Source organism: Octopus sinensis, linkage group LG2, assembly GCF_006345805.1.
Source record: "Octopus sinensis linkage group LG2, ASM634580v1, whole genome shotgun sequence".
NCBI lineage: Eukaryota > Metazoa > Mollusca > Cephalopoda > Octopoda > Octopodidae > Octopus > Octopus sinensis.
This window is the reverse complement of record NC_042998.1, coordinates 207,405,847-207,420,463: the sequence shown is the minus strand read 5'-3', so window position 1 is coordinate 207,420,463 and position 14,617 is coordinate 207,405,847. Positions and strand designations below refer to the sequence as shown.

The following is a 14,617-nucleotide window of genomic DNA, read 5'->3' as shown; positions in this document are numbered from 1 at the left end:
TGGGCAAGTATCTTCTACGCTAGATTCGGGACGAGTGGATTCAGTAGACAGAAGCTACAAAAAGCTTTTGTGTGTGTGTGTGTGTGTGTGTGTGTGCCTGTGTTTGTCCGCCACCACCACTTGTCAACCGATGTTGGTATGCTTACGTCCCGGTAGCCTAGCAGTTCTGCAAAAGAGACCGATAGAATAAAGTATAAGGATTTACAACAAAATAAGTCCCGAGGTCGATTCGTTCGACTAAAAACTCTTCAAGGCGGTGCTCTAACATGGGCGCAGTTTGACATAATGTATCAAGTCGATGGATTGGCAAGATTTGCGGTATTTCTTCCGGGCGTTCTAGTTTCGAATTCTGCCAACATCAGTTTCCCCTTCCATTCTTTCGGGATCGATAAAATAACGTGCCAGTCAATTGCTATGGTCGATGATATTGACTAATACTCTACCTTTACAGTTCTATATTTAAGAGATGAGGAATTATGTACATTCGACGGATATTTGTCCTCATCTTGTTTGTTGTTAACACAATGTTCTGGCTGATATACCTTCCAGCCTTCATCAGGGGTCTTGGAAATTTCGAACCTGGGTTTTCATTCCTAAGGTATTTTTCAATGTTGTTGTTGTTCAGGTCATTGCCTGGAATCGAACTCAGAATCTTGGGGTTAGTAGCATGTGCTCTTAACCATTACGTCATATGCCCACGTAGTGGTAAAGAGCGCGGGCTACTAACCCCAAGATTCCGAGTTCGTTTCCCACCCTGGCCTGAACAATAATAACATCGAAAAATACCTTAGGAATGAGAACCCAGGTTCAAAATTTCCCCAAGATACCTGATGAAGGCTGGAGGGTATATCAGCCGAAACGTAGTGTTAAAAACAAACAAGATGAGGACAAATATCCGTCAAATGTAAATAATGTACTCTACCTTTAACCCATGAAGTCCCACTGTCCTATAAATAGGACACTAAATGAGAACATTGAATAAGCTATATCACATTGTCTCAGTGTCCTATTTATAGGACACCGAGTATTTCCATTTCTACTTGAAGTAAAGGAGTTTTAATAATTATTTTTCTTTCATTTCAACCTATTTTCAATCATCTGTAAAAATTTAAAAGTAATATTCAGAAATTTAAGAACTCTGGTACTTAATGGGTTAAAATCGCTGGATTTTTTTTTTTTTTTGTTTAAATCGGAAACCATTATATAAAGTATCAAAGTATCACTATAATATATCACAGATGTTTTATCGAAAGTCAAGCATGCTTTTGAATCTCCTCTGTCCTAGAAATATCCTCGTGTATCAAATTCAAAATCAGCTTTGGTAATCTATGCAAACGAAGAACTAATGGTTGTTAAAGAATCTTATGTAAATAAAGCTGACTTTAATAAGAAGCCGTGTACTAAACGTTGATCTACAATCCTGATAAAAATATAATCTTTCACATTAGTTACGTGACAGATTGAAGTTACAGGCCCTCGGGGGTCAGTTACGACGATGGAGCGTCCGGTTGATCTGCTCAACCAAACAGCCAGCTCGGGAAATTAACGTACCAGTGGCTGAGTATTTCGCAGACGCGCTTACCCATAGCATAGTTCTCGGAGATTCAGTTTGACATAGAATGCGACAAGGCTGGCCCCTTTTAAATTACTGGTACAACTCATTTTTGCCATTTTGAGTGGAATGGAACAACCAAAAATGAAGTGTTTTGCTCACAGAAACAACGCTTCGCCAGGAATTGAATTCGGTTTCCGACAGCCGAATAACCCAACCACGAAGTCACGTGCCTTCGTGATTGAAGTGATCAGAACAAAGGTTCACCTCCAGCATTTTTCTTTTGTCTTAAATTGTTACATTTTAATAAATAACTTCCTTAAACCTTCACCATTTCCTTTCATCTTTCACTTTGTGCGTCAAGTTTTCTTACAACCCTCGAATCTCTTCTCAGAACAAAATAAGACCCCACTCAGAAGTTGAGAATCAAAGCTTACAATTTAGTAGGCTTTAAAATTAAATTATCATATGACGGGTGAATTTAAATTGCTCGTCGTCGAATGAGGGCTAGCTTTAGACTGTTAGTCGTCGAATGACGGCTAGCTTTAGACTTAGTCGTCGAATGACGGCTAGCTTTAGACTTAGTCGTCGAATGACGGCTAGCTTTAGACTTAGTCGTCGAATGACGGCTAGCTTTAGACTTAGTCGTCGAATGACGGCTAGCTTTAGACTGTTAGTCGTCGAATGACGGCTAGCTTTAGACTGTTAGTCGTGCTAAATTTAGACTGTTGGTCGTCGTATGACGGTTAACTTTAGACTGTTGGTCGTCGTATGACGGTTAACTTTAGACTGTTGGTCGTCGTATGACGGCTAACTTTGGAAGTATACTTTTACCATCATGGCTAATATCAAGAAATAGGGTAGGCATATCTATTACAATTTTTCTTGTATCTAGGTATACTAATTTTCTAAAGAAAAACATTTATTACCTTAAAATGGAATTAAAACAAATTTCTTATTTGTATAACAAATCCTATGACTACTCAGTAGTTCCACTCCTCCGTCTGTGATTCTCTCGAGCTGTGTGGATATAGCATTCACTTACTCATTGCCTGTCACCAAGCCTAATATGTACGCTCATCTTTCAATTAAGTCTCTCTCTTTTACTCTCTCTCTCTCTCTTTCTCCTTCCTCTCGCCATACGATGTAATGCATGTCTAGAGAAATCAGCCGACCAACATTTTAAATCGCCTTTTATAGAAAGACTAGCAGCATAGCCCGGCGTTTCCCGGGTATGCCCCTAGTAGGCAACGACTAATCCCAATCTAGTCCTTTCCCTCTGGGGAACGAAGGCGCATGTGTAGGTTGCAATGTCCTCTGTGTATACGATGTTCCTAGCTGTCCCTTTGGGCGAAAACGCGATTTCCCAAAATTGCATGATTTTATCGATTTTTTTTCTGATGGTAAGGTATTGCATGGAAAACTAACATCAGAATTAAGTTTCTTAGGGTAACATTAAGCTTCACAATGAGTTTGGTGAAAATCGATTGCAAGTTGCAAAAACTACAACAGAAAATGTATTGCATATAAAAAGCTTAGATTCTCGACCCCATGTCGAATTTATCGATTTTTTTCAGAACTTGGGGAACTTTGCAAAATTTTCACTGCGTTAGTTTTGAATTATGACATTGGGCTATGCGTGTGTCAAGTTTCATCAGAATCGGTTGAAAGCCGTGGTCAGGGTGAGGGTACAACCTCACAGACACACAGACAGACAAACTGCCGTTTATATAGAGAGAGATAAAGGAAAATGCATTATCGCCGAGGATCGTATTTAAATAAGTGTTTCTCTTTTCAGGTATTTGTCAGTCTGGCGGCCTGGTGTTACAATTCAGTCCGCCCCCCGTTGCGCTTTATCTGAAGGATGTGGAATCTCCCAAACACGAAGACTTATTTGTTGAGAGTATGCTGGTCTACGATATCTCCAAACAAACAGCCGCCACCGTCTTAATATATTCTGGATTCCATTCTGTAACAGGCAATGCCAACATTGGTATCTCACTGGTTTTAGGTAAGCCACATGCAACTCTTTTCTACCCGTTTTACACCCTTAACCAGGGGTGGAGCAGCTGCTGCACTGGCCTTTGTATATTCTCCACACACCCCTCCACAAGCAGGATCAAAGCGGTTGATTGTGCTTCAATGTGGTTCAGATTGAATTTCTCTTCGTCATTGATATTAGCCCTAAAGCCCACAGATTTCTCTGTCAAATGTAATGCTTATTTATTCGCATTGTTTTGAATTAACCCTTTAGCCTTCAGATTATTCTGTCAAACGTAGAGTTTGTTTATCTATGTTGTTTTGAATTAATTATGTATTATCTTGTAGTTTAGAGATTTCGATGATGTGGTTATTTGGTTTTAGAATGACACCGTGGGGTTGAAGCGAGAGGCCAGATCGGGTCAGACTGAGCATAAAACAGGTTATATATTTTGGCCAGATATAGCAGGTTTGAAGGTTATAAACCAGATATAGCCGGTTTAAAGGTGACGAGCTGGCAGAGACATTAGCATGCCGGGCGAAATTGGTAGCCGTATTTCGTCTGCCGCTACGTTCTGAGTTCAAATTCCGCCGAGGTCGACTTTGCCTTTCATCCTTTCGGGGTCGATTAAATAAGTACCAGTTATGCACTGGGGTCGATGTAATCGACTTAATACTTATGTCTGTCCTTGTTTGTCCCCTCCGTGTTTAGCCCCTTGTGGGTAGTAAAGAAATAGGTATCTCGTCTGCCGTTACGTTCTGAGTTCAAATTCCGCCGAGGTCGACTTTGCCTTTCATCCTTTCAGTACCAGTTACGCACTGGGGTCGATATAATCGACTTAATCCGTTTGTCTGTCCTTGTTTGTCCCCTCTATGTTTAGCCCCTTGTGGATAGTAAAGAAATAGGCATTTCGTCTGCCGTTACGTTTTGAGTTCAAATTGCCAAGGTCGACTTTGCCTTTCATCCTTTCGGGGTCGATAAATTAAGTACCAGTTACACATTGGGGTCAATGTAATCGACTTAATCCGTTTGTCTGTCCTTGTTTGTCCCCTCTATGTTTAGCCTCTTGTGGGTAGTAAAGAAATAAGATATAGCCGGTTTGAATGCGAAAGAGTTAAACAAGTATTATTTCCATAGCTTTGAAATTTCGATTATGTCATTGCTTATATTTAAAGACATTGTAGGCTGAGTGTAAGAGGCCAGATCTGGCCACCTTAAGCGTAAAACTAGGAGGATATTTGAACTTAATGTGACTGGTTTGAATGTTAAAGGCTTAAGGAAACAATCCTACAAAATCATTAGCGGAACAAAACGCTTAACATTTCTTCCGGCTCTTTACGTTCAAATGGCGCTGAGGTTAACTACACCTTTTATTCTTTCGGGGTCGATAACTGGGATCGATGTAATCGACTTTCCCTTCTCAAAATTGCTGGCTTTGTACCAAAATTCGAAAGACAAAGCGCGTCTTGGGGGGGGGGATATAGACAAAAAGCGAACTCCAGAAGGTTCTTTTGCAAAGTATGAACTGAATACTACATGTATTTCAAAGGGGCCAACCTTGTCACACTCTGTGTCACGCTGAGTCACTCCGAGAACTACGTTATGGGTACAGGTGTCTGTGGAATGCTCAGCCACTTGCATGTTGATTTCATGAACAGGTTGTTCTGTTGATTCGGATCAACTGGAACCCTCGTCGTCGTAACCGACGGAGTGCCACGATTATGTATATCCTTATATGCGCATCTATAAAATTGTTTGCGTTATTGGTTTGTAGGTATTCAATGTTTGGACAATAAAAGAAAAAAAAGTGGCTCTCCGTCAGTTGCGACGACGAGGGTACCAGTTGATCCGATCAACAGAACAGCGTCACTTGAGTTTTGAAGAGAATCAGCAACCGTTAGGGGTTGGAATATGTCTTTGGCCTCTGAAAAGAAGGGCTAGTATTCGAGATATGGCCCTAATTAAGTTTATATGTTTTCCCACATTTTTGGCCCTGTTGGTTATTGTCCCTTCTCCGGTGAAAACTCCCATCTTTGTTTTCTGAATAATTCAATCGAAAGGGGAAAAAGCTCCTTGCACGCGCGCGCGCACACACACACACACACACACACACACACACACACACACACACACACACACACACACACACACACACACACACACACACACACACACACACACACACACACACACACAGGTGTGGCTGTGTGGTAAGAGGGTTCCTTCCCAACCTCATGATTCTGGGTTCAGTTCCACTGCGTGACACCTCGGGCAAGTGTCTTGTAATAAGCCTTCGGGCAGATTTGAGAGACAGACTGAAAAAGGCCGGCGTGTGTGTGTGTGTGTGCGCACACCACACGACGGTTTTTATGTACTTGTGTGCATCTCCCCCACCCACGTTTGACAACCGGTGTTGGTTTGATTACGTTCGACAAAAGTACCCGGTTTTAAAGAAACCAAGTGCTGGGATAGACTCGTTCGACTAAAATTCTTCAAGGCGGTGCTCCAGCATGACCACAACCTAATGACTGAAACCGAGTAAGATACAGGCATACTTCAACTAACGTCGTTTCGTGTTACGTCTTTTCCGACTTTACGTCGGTCTCAGCGAACAAATTTGAAAGCATAAAAATATTTTTTTAAAAACGCCTAAAAATCAGTCCTAAAGTAAAGAATCAAATTACACGTGAAAATATTTCGAAACCATTCATTAAAATCGATATGAGCAAATAAATTTGTTTTAATGATTTTTCGTGTTACGTCAATGATTTGTTCCTCAACTTACGTCCAAAAACGACGTAAGTTGAGGTAAGCATAAATTTCTGATTCCATAGATTTTTTCCAAGAATATTTAAGACAAATGAATTTGATTTATTAAATATACTATTTACATATTTATTTATTTTTTGTTAGATGAACGTTTTTACAATCGATTTATTGAAGTTGATCGACCAATCAAACAGACCGACTTGACCAAGGTCCTCCCGTACCTTATTTCCTATCACCTGCTTCACAGAGTCCTTCAGTTGCAGCCAGGACAGACTCTGCTGATTCATCCACCTTATGGTCAGTACAAAGTAATTACTGGTATCTATACAGTCTAAAACAGCTGTTCTCAACTATTTTTTCACCTCTGGACCCCTTGGATTACTATTTGTTCTGGTGGACCCTATAGCCATTCAATGCCAAAAAAAAAACAGTTTTATAGATCCTTCTTTCACAATTCCTAATTTGTGTGTCACCCATTCACTTGTGTAGGTTTGCAATAGAATTCTCTGGGAGAACATGTTTATGGGGTCAGAAGCGCGTTGACCTCTGTTAAGCGTTAGAGAAAGACCCTGAGCTGTATCTTGCAATTAATACATCGAAATCAATTTTTATTTCCATGGACCCTTAAAATGCTTCTGTAGATTCCCAATTTACTATTTTGCTCGCGTGGGCCCTCCAGAATCTTACATGAACCCCGGTTGAGAACCACTGGTCTAAGAGGGTAGCTATTTTGTCAATCAAAACAAAAAGCTGAAAATTGAGGGACCAGATTTGTATGGGGTTTAAAGTAATCAAAGGCTTTCCACAGTGTTTGTGACCCTAGAAATTTATCAAAGATGTTAGAATCATCGTTTATCGTTTCATCTGTGTCGCCCCATGACCCTTTATTACATCTTTCCTTATTGATTGCAGCCTCGTGATCTCGTTTTTAATCACCAGGGACCTGTAAGGGTGGCGGGTCATTAATCTTCCCATTCATTTTTCGCTAAGGATTCTATCCTCTTGGGCCTCCCCTCGACCTCATCAGTTTACTCCATTACTCCGAAGAGCACTCGGTAATCCTCTTCAGATGACTTCATAGATCACTGATCATTCTCAATATCGCCCCTTTTTACAGATATAGAATAATCTTAAAACTCTTCTAAACAGACTTTCTATAGCCTATTTGTCTGAATTTCGTTCTAGATGTGGTCTATCTGTTTCTTATTGAAATGGCATCGGCTTTCTGCAAACACATTTACGTATCGTCTTGGAGCCTGGAACACAGCAGTGATTTAGAAGAGATGTTCCCAGGCGTTTCGTCTGTCTGGGGCTTGTACTTGAATAATAAAATATTGTCTTTGACGAAAGGCTTGGGTTGCGATGCTGCCATTACATCTGGAACTGGTAAGTTTCTGCCTAATCGATATTATCGTGATAAAATGGGAGACAAGCATGGCTGTTCTTTGAAGAAGTTCACTTTGCCTTTTCGTAGTTTCGAATTCAATCATACAACCTGATGGGTGTCCTGTGTCGTGGGCCTCGTGACCACCACAGCTTTATAGGTGGAGAGGTTTCTATTTAGTTTGATAATTTAGGAGTTAGTTATAGGCTAACTTATATTATTAATTTACCGATGCTGTTTTTGTCCATAGGGTAAATGTATTTCTTTGTCGTAGTTTAATTAACAATGTTAGTCTTTAATTCTTCCTAGAATTAAGATTGAATGAATATGGTGATAGCATGTTTGTTCCCAAACACTTATTTTAGTGCTGTTTACACTGCCGGATTGAATGGTACTGCCCAGGTGTCGAAACTATAATGATATCTGTGGGGGCAGCTGATGATGGAGGCGTGTTGGATTGTTGGTATGGCTGTTATTGTACGTGCAGAATAGTTTTAGAATACAGTCATTTGATAAATAAACGTTGTGGAAACTTGTACAGTAATCCCTCGGCTATCGCGGGTGTTACGTTCCCAAAATCCCTGCAATAGGTGAAAATCCGTGATGTAAGAACAGAGTTAGTCTCTTTATATATAAAGCTGAAGTTGTCTGTGTATGGTAGGTTTAGTAGCCTTCAACTAACACTATCTCCTCCGAGACCCTGCGGCGCAAGTTGACCAAAATTGAGAGTATGATAGAAGAAGGCTTGCTCTTCATTCCATAGAAGAAAAAATTCAAATCGGACCATGTTAACACCAAAAATTATTTACACAAAAAAGGTGCTTTTTTTCTATGAAAATCCCAATTTTTTACGATTTTTGACTGCTGTGTCGCCATTTTTCGGTGTATTTCAACCAGGAAAATGTTCACTTAAAGAGAATAACATGCTACATAATGCAAAATTTTTACTTTTCAAAAATTCCAATTCTAAAGGGTCGAAACAAACCCGAGCAACGCCGGGCGATACTGCTAGTTTATTATAAACGCAAAACAACACCACAGAGGAAACGACGTAAGTTGAAATAATAAACCGTGATATGGCGAGGGATTACTGAACTTTTTTTTTTAATGGTGAACTTAAACCGTGGCTCAGTTTATTACGACTGGCATCGGCGCAGTGGCTGCGTGCGTATCTGTGTGTCGGTGCAGTAGCGTAGGCTCTGATGTCGACGTAAGTTTTATTTTTCATGTAATCACTACGAATAGCTACAAATTCTTTCGTATTTATTCTTGACAACATCATTGGTCTTGTCAACATAACCGATATTTATATATCTTGTTAACATAGTTGTTGTTGAAAACAAGATATATTTTATTTTATTTTTTGTTCTTTCTCCATTCAGATATCAATAATGCCTTCATCACTCTCGCAGACAATGGAAAACTTGTCCTCTTAGGAATTCCAGATCCATCTGAATATATTGGTATGAGTGCGTTTCTAAGAAACCTCACGCTTCATGTCACAGAACCTTTCGGTGCTGTCTTTGAGTTCTTGAAACAAGATGATTCCGCTTTACATTCGGAATTGGTAAACAGAATTCTAAACGCCGAATCTTTTCAGGTATTTTTGAAATTTTTAATTTCTTGTCCGTCGTAAGTACTGGCGTAGCTAGTAGGGGCCGTTCGCCCCAGGCAGCACTTTTGTATCTGCTGTAGGCAATTTTTTTTGGTGGGGGGGGCGGAAGGGCCGCCTCGAGTGACACACACTCCGACTATATTAGTGGCCGTGGGTGTGGTTCAGATGTTCGCTTTGCAACCGCGCGGTTTCAGACTCCGTCTTACTTTGCAGCCCCTACGATGGCCCTTGGTCTACCAATGCTTTGTATGTGAATTTGGCTGCTAACTCAGAAAAAGCCCGTTGTGTCTGCCTGTCTCTTCATGTTTCTGTTTCTCCTATCAGCTGTTCTTCACTCCTGCTCCAGAGCTTAGGCTGCGGGGTCACTCCGAAAAGCTCTATCTACGACGATTTTATCTCAATCGAAGGAGAGGGGCTTTCTCCGTCCGGGTTGCGGATCCGTGGAATAAGCTGCCGGACGAGATGGTGAAGATGCCGACGACCGCTCGGTTCAAAGTCTCTCTTGACCAGAAATGGCCTGAACTCTTTGCATGAACACCCTCCCTGTACATAACTCCATGTCCCCCTACATGGCCTTGCTTTTGCTTTTTGAGCCAATAAAAATTGAATTGAATTGAATCACTTGACAACTGGTGTTCGTTTACGTTCCATTAACTTAGCGGTTGAGCAAAAGGGACCAATAGAATAAGAATCCGACTTTTAAAACAATACGCTCTGGGATTGATCTGTTCTACTAAACCCCTTTGAAGTGGGGCCCCAGTGCGGCTGCAATTCAATGACTGAAACAAACGATAAAAAGATGTCCTCCCCTTGTCTCCCATCGCACAGTGTGCTCCCTCACTCCGTCAGCCAACCTTACAATATGCTCCCCTGTTCTTCCACCCAGTTCTGCGATGTGCCCTCTTCCCACCCGTTTTTCCAGTCCAACAATGGTCCCTTCCTTCTTCCCTCCCCCTTACAATATGGGTGTCCCACTTTCTCCTGTTCTGCACTGTGTCCTCTCTTCTCCCAGCCAAACAAAATGCCCCCCCCCACTTCTCTCAGCCCTGCTTTATGCGTCTTCTTTAATAATATTTCACTAACCCTGCCCCCCCCCCAGCATCCTCACCTTTGCATCAGCTGAGAAATTGGTTTTGTAAAATTAACTTTCGCGCAAGAAGTCCATAGTTTTAACAAAACGACATGTCACTTTTCATAACATTTATGTCATGAACTCTCTGAAGTGTTTCACGCGAAATCATGTGACATGTCATAGACCCACGTGATCCTCTCGTCTTTCCCACCCTACCCTACCCTTACCCTGTCTTCCACCCTTCTCCGTTCAGGGATGTGGAGGAGAGTGACATCCCTGCTTTTTGCTCTCTTAATGAAATTCAGTGTTCTGCATTTAGATTAAGAAATTAAAAGCTGTTTAAAATTCATACAGCCCTCCACCGTCTCCGATTTTAACCCCGGAGGCGATCACCTTGTTTCTGTAAAGTGTAGTGGCAGCCTTGAACAGAAGCGTCAGTTTTTAAAAACAAATTTCATTAATATTCTTCTGTGCAAGAGGTGAAGTAAAATGTTTGATAACCGCTGGAGGCATTTATATATTATTAATGCAAAGGCTGGGAGAAACGTTATTTTAAGTTCCGGTGTAAAAGAACTAAATGTAACAGATGTGTAGTAGTCCACCTCATCATCATCATCACCGTTATAGGTGCCGACTTTGTACGGAATAATTTGTTATGAGATTTCTATCAACAGGCGTAGAAGTGGCTGTGTGGTAAGTAACTTGCTTACCAACCACATGGTTCCGGGTTCAGTCCCACTGCATGGCACTTTGGGCAAGTGTCTTCTACTATAGCCTCGGGCCGACCAAAGCCTTGTGAGTGGATTTGGTAGACTGAAACTGAAAGAACCCCCGTCTTATACATATATATATGTATGTGTGTTTGTGTGTCTGTGTTTGTCACCCCAACATCGCTTGACAACCGATGCTGGTGTGTTTACGTCCCCGTAACTTAGCGGTTCGGCAAAAGGGACGGATAGAATAAGTACTAGGCTTACAAAGAATAAGTCCTGGGGTCGATTTGCTCGACTAAAGGCGGTGCTCCAGCATGGCCTCAGTCAAATGACTGAAACAAGTAAAAGAGTAAAGAGTTCAGAATGTATTACTGGTCTCCTACAGAGTGCGACAAACAAAGAAGCAAAAAAAGACTCTACATTTTGCAAATGGACAAACATTCTGACAGCAAATGCAGTGTGCACTGGTTCAAACAGCGCTAGCAATGAAGCAAAATAAGCTCGTGGTTGTAGCATTAAGGGAAAGGGAAACCATAGAAATGGGAAATGGTTTACGGCACAAAAGAAATCACTTTAAACTTACTGAAATAATATTCCAAGCGGTTTATATGATCGGAAATATAATTTTGAACTGTTCATGGTGCCATCTGGAGAATCTGATCAGACTTTGTAATTAAAAAAAAAAACAGGCGCAGCAGTGGTTGTGTGGTAAGATTTTGAGTTCAGTCCCACTGCGTGGCACCTTGGCCAAGTGTCTTCTACTAAAGCCTCAGGCCGACAAAAGCCATGTGAGTGGATTTGGTAGAGGGAAACCGAAAGAAGCCCATATATATATATATATATATAATGTCTGTGTTTGTCCCCCACCTCACCATCGCTTAACAACCGATATTGGTGTGTTTACGTCCCCCGTAACTTAGCGGTTCAGCAAAAGACACATAAAGAATAAGTACTAGGCTTACAAAAAATGTTCTGGGGACGATTTGTTCGACTAAGGCAATGCTACAGCATGACCACGGTCAAATAACTGGGATCAAGTAAAAGAATGTACAAAATAATTATTTTCCATGCTAGCATGAAAAACGGACGTTAAACGATAATGATGATGATCTTTATATTAGTTTGGTTTCGTTTTAAAAATAATTTTATTTTATGGTTTATTATTGTTTGAAATGCCTATTATAAGGGAGCACCAAATATTTTTTAGTGCTTATGGGCCCCTATTGGCCTTAATCTGGCCCTGGGTTCGAATCCTGACGGTAACTGGGGGGAAAAAAACCCAACAAAACAATAGTTGGTGTGTTTACGTCCCCGTAACTTAGCGGTTTGGCAAAAGGCACCTATAGAATAAGTATTGGGCTTACAAAGAATGTCCTGGGGTATATTTGTTCGACATAAAGATTCCATTGCTATTTGCCTGGGTTCATAAACCTAACGCCTTTGGCTGTGTAAAATATGGAAGGTTTTCCTGTTGCCCCTTGTAGAACTTCCAGAGTCTGTGAGCACAAACTTGTTCTTCCCAACCAAACAAAAGGAATTCTGAATTAAATTACATTCTATTTCAATAACAAACGTAAATGATTTGCAGAGTGTGTTGTGATATTTGTTTCAGGTTTTTTTGCATTGCTATCTCTGTCTAACTTCTCGTTTGGCACACGGCTACTTCCCTCAGTTGTAATTCCTCTCAGCTGAGAGGTCTTCGTTCTGCAAGCTAGTTGGTAACCTCACTGGTGCCGGCGCCACGTAAAAAGCACCTGCACTGTCTCCAGCCCCTCCAGTGTGCCGCCTGCTCCCCCTCCTCCAGTGTGCCGCCTGCTCCCCCTCCTCCAGTGTGCCGCCTGCTCCCCCCCCTCCAACAGTGTGCCGCCTGCTCCCCCTCCAGTGTGCTGCCTGCTCCCCCTCCAGTGTGCCGTCAGCGCCCCCTCCAGTGTGCCGCCAGCACTGCTTCCATTTGCTGCTAGAACAATCTCGCCTTCCTCTTGTTGCCAGCCCCACTAGTCCTTCCCTCCCGTTGTCGCTAATACTCTAACTCTATTCATAGTACCGTCCTAGGAAATCTTTGTTGCGATACTATTTACTCATGTCATAACAGCTGTCTTCTATATTTTTTTCTTTCTTAGTTCTGTGATGGCTATTCACTGGAGCAGAGTTTTTTGTACACACGGTTGCATATTGGTGAATTTGAAACCCCCGTCAGCTTGACTAAGATACAAAACTTCTTTGAATCTTTTGAAGACAATTCGGAATTTGTCAGTAAATTTGCTGGCAGGAGTTGGGATTTTTTGGAAAATATAAAGCAAACACTGAGTTCGTTTCGGGTATGTTTACCACAATTCTAAGATCTCTATTCTTTATTTCTGTTGCTCTGAATTGATATCATTTACCTTTCGTAAGGCAGCGAGCTGGCAGAATCGTTAGTACGCCGGGCAAAATGCTTAGCGGTATTTCGCCTGCCGTTACATTCTGAGTTCAAATTCCACCGAGGTCGACTTTGCCTTTCATCCTTCCGGGGTCGATTAAATAAGTACCAGTTACGCACTGGGGTCGATGTAATCGACTTAATACCTATGTCTGTCCTTGTTTGTCCCCTCTATGTTTAGCCCCTTGTGGGTAATACAGAAATAGGTATTTCGCATGCCGTTACATTCTGAGTTCAAATTCCGCCGAGGTCGACTTTGCCTTTCATCCTTTCGGGGTCGATTAAATAAGTACCAATATAATCGACTTAATCCGTTTGTCTGTCTTTGTTTGTCCTATCCATGTTTAGCCCCTTGTGGGTAGTAAAGAAATAGGTATTTTGCATGTCTTTATGTTCCGAGTTCAAATTCCATTGAGGTCGACTTTTCTTTTTATCCTTTTTGGGGTTGATTAAAAACAATACCAGTTGAATACTGGGGTCAATATGATCTTTGCCCCTCCCCTGACATTGCTGGTCTAGTGTCAAGAACTGAAACAATATTCTTTATCTTTCAGAAAATTTTTCAATCGCCCGTCGCCATTTCTTGGAGTGACAAGACACTACAGCAGTCTCCTATGAAACCATCCATAATCGTCACTCTTCCTGAAAGTCCATCATTGGATAATGAAGATCCTCCCTTTGAAAATGTTCGTAGGAATCTGGCCCAATGGAGGAAATCCCCAAAACTCAATAGAAATGTACCATCCCCTTTGAAGATCACATCTTTTGCTGATGAGTAACTGTTGGTTATGAGTCCACCGAAACCTGATTTTTCACCTTGTATTAAAGAATTAATGGAACGGGGACAATTTAATGCCTGAAAAAAGGAAAAAAATATGTATTGAATAAATATTTATTTGTGTCTAAACTTGAAATGTGTTGGTTTCGAATCGCTTAGTTTCAAAAATCTTTGAAAAAGAATCTAAAATGAATCTGAATTTTTAAGGTGAAAGCTAAAAATCTAAAAAAGCTTCTGATTAATTTTGTATTATTGAGGATTATCATTTAACGTCCGTTTTCCATGCTGGCATGGGTTGGACAGTCTGACAGAAGCTAGTCTGCTGGAGAGATGC

General features: G+C 41.2%; 1 protein-coding gene across 3 annotated transcripts in view; it reads left to right on the top strand.

The window, feature by feature from the left end:
• Window positions 1-14,412, top strand: part of LOC115227544 (fatty acid synthase-like) — a 39,517-nt gene extending 25,105 nt beyond the window's left edge. For 2 of the 3 annotated variants that reach the window (XM_036500813.1, XM_036500815.1), the window contains 6 exons: window positions 3,351-3,563; window positions 6,447-6,599; window positions 7,488-7,688; window positions 9,069-9,286; window positions 13,207-13,404; window positions 14,060-14,412. In XM_036500813.1, coding sequence (XP_036356706.1) covers window positions 3,351-3,563; window positions 6,447-6,599; window positions 7,488-7,688; window positions 9,069-9,286; window positions 13,207-13,404; window positions 14,060-14,284 — 1,208 coding nt within the window. In that variant the 3' untranslated portion in view covers window positions 14,285-14,412. The remainder of the gene's footprint in view (window positions 1-3,350; window positions 3,564-6,446; window positions 6,600-7,487; window positions 7,689-9,068; window positions 9,287-13,206; window positions 13,405-14,059) is intronic. The other variant, XM_036500814.1, reaches the window with a different exon arrangement.
• Window positions 14,413-14,617: the final 205 nt, after the last annotated feature.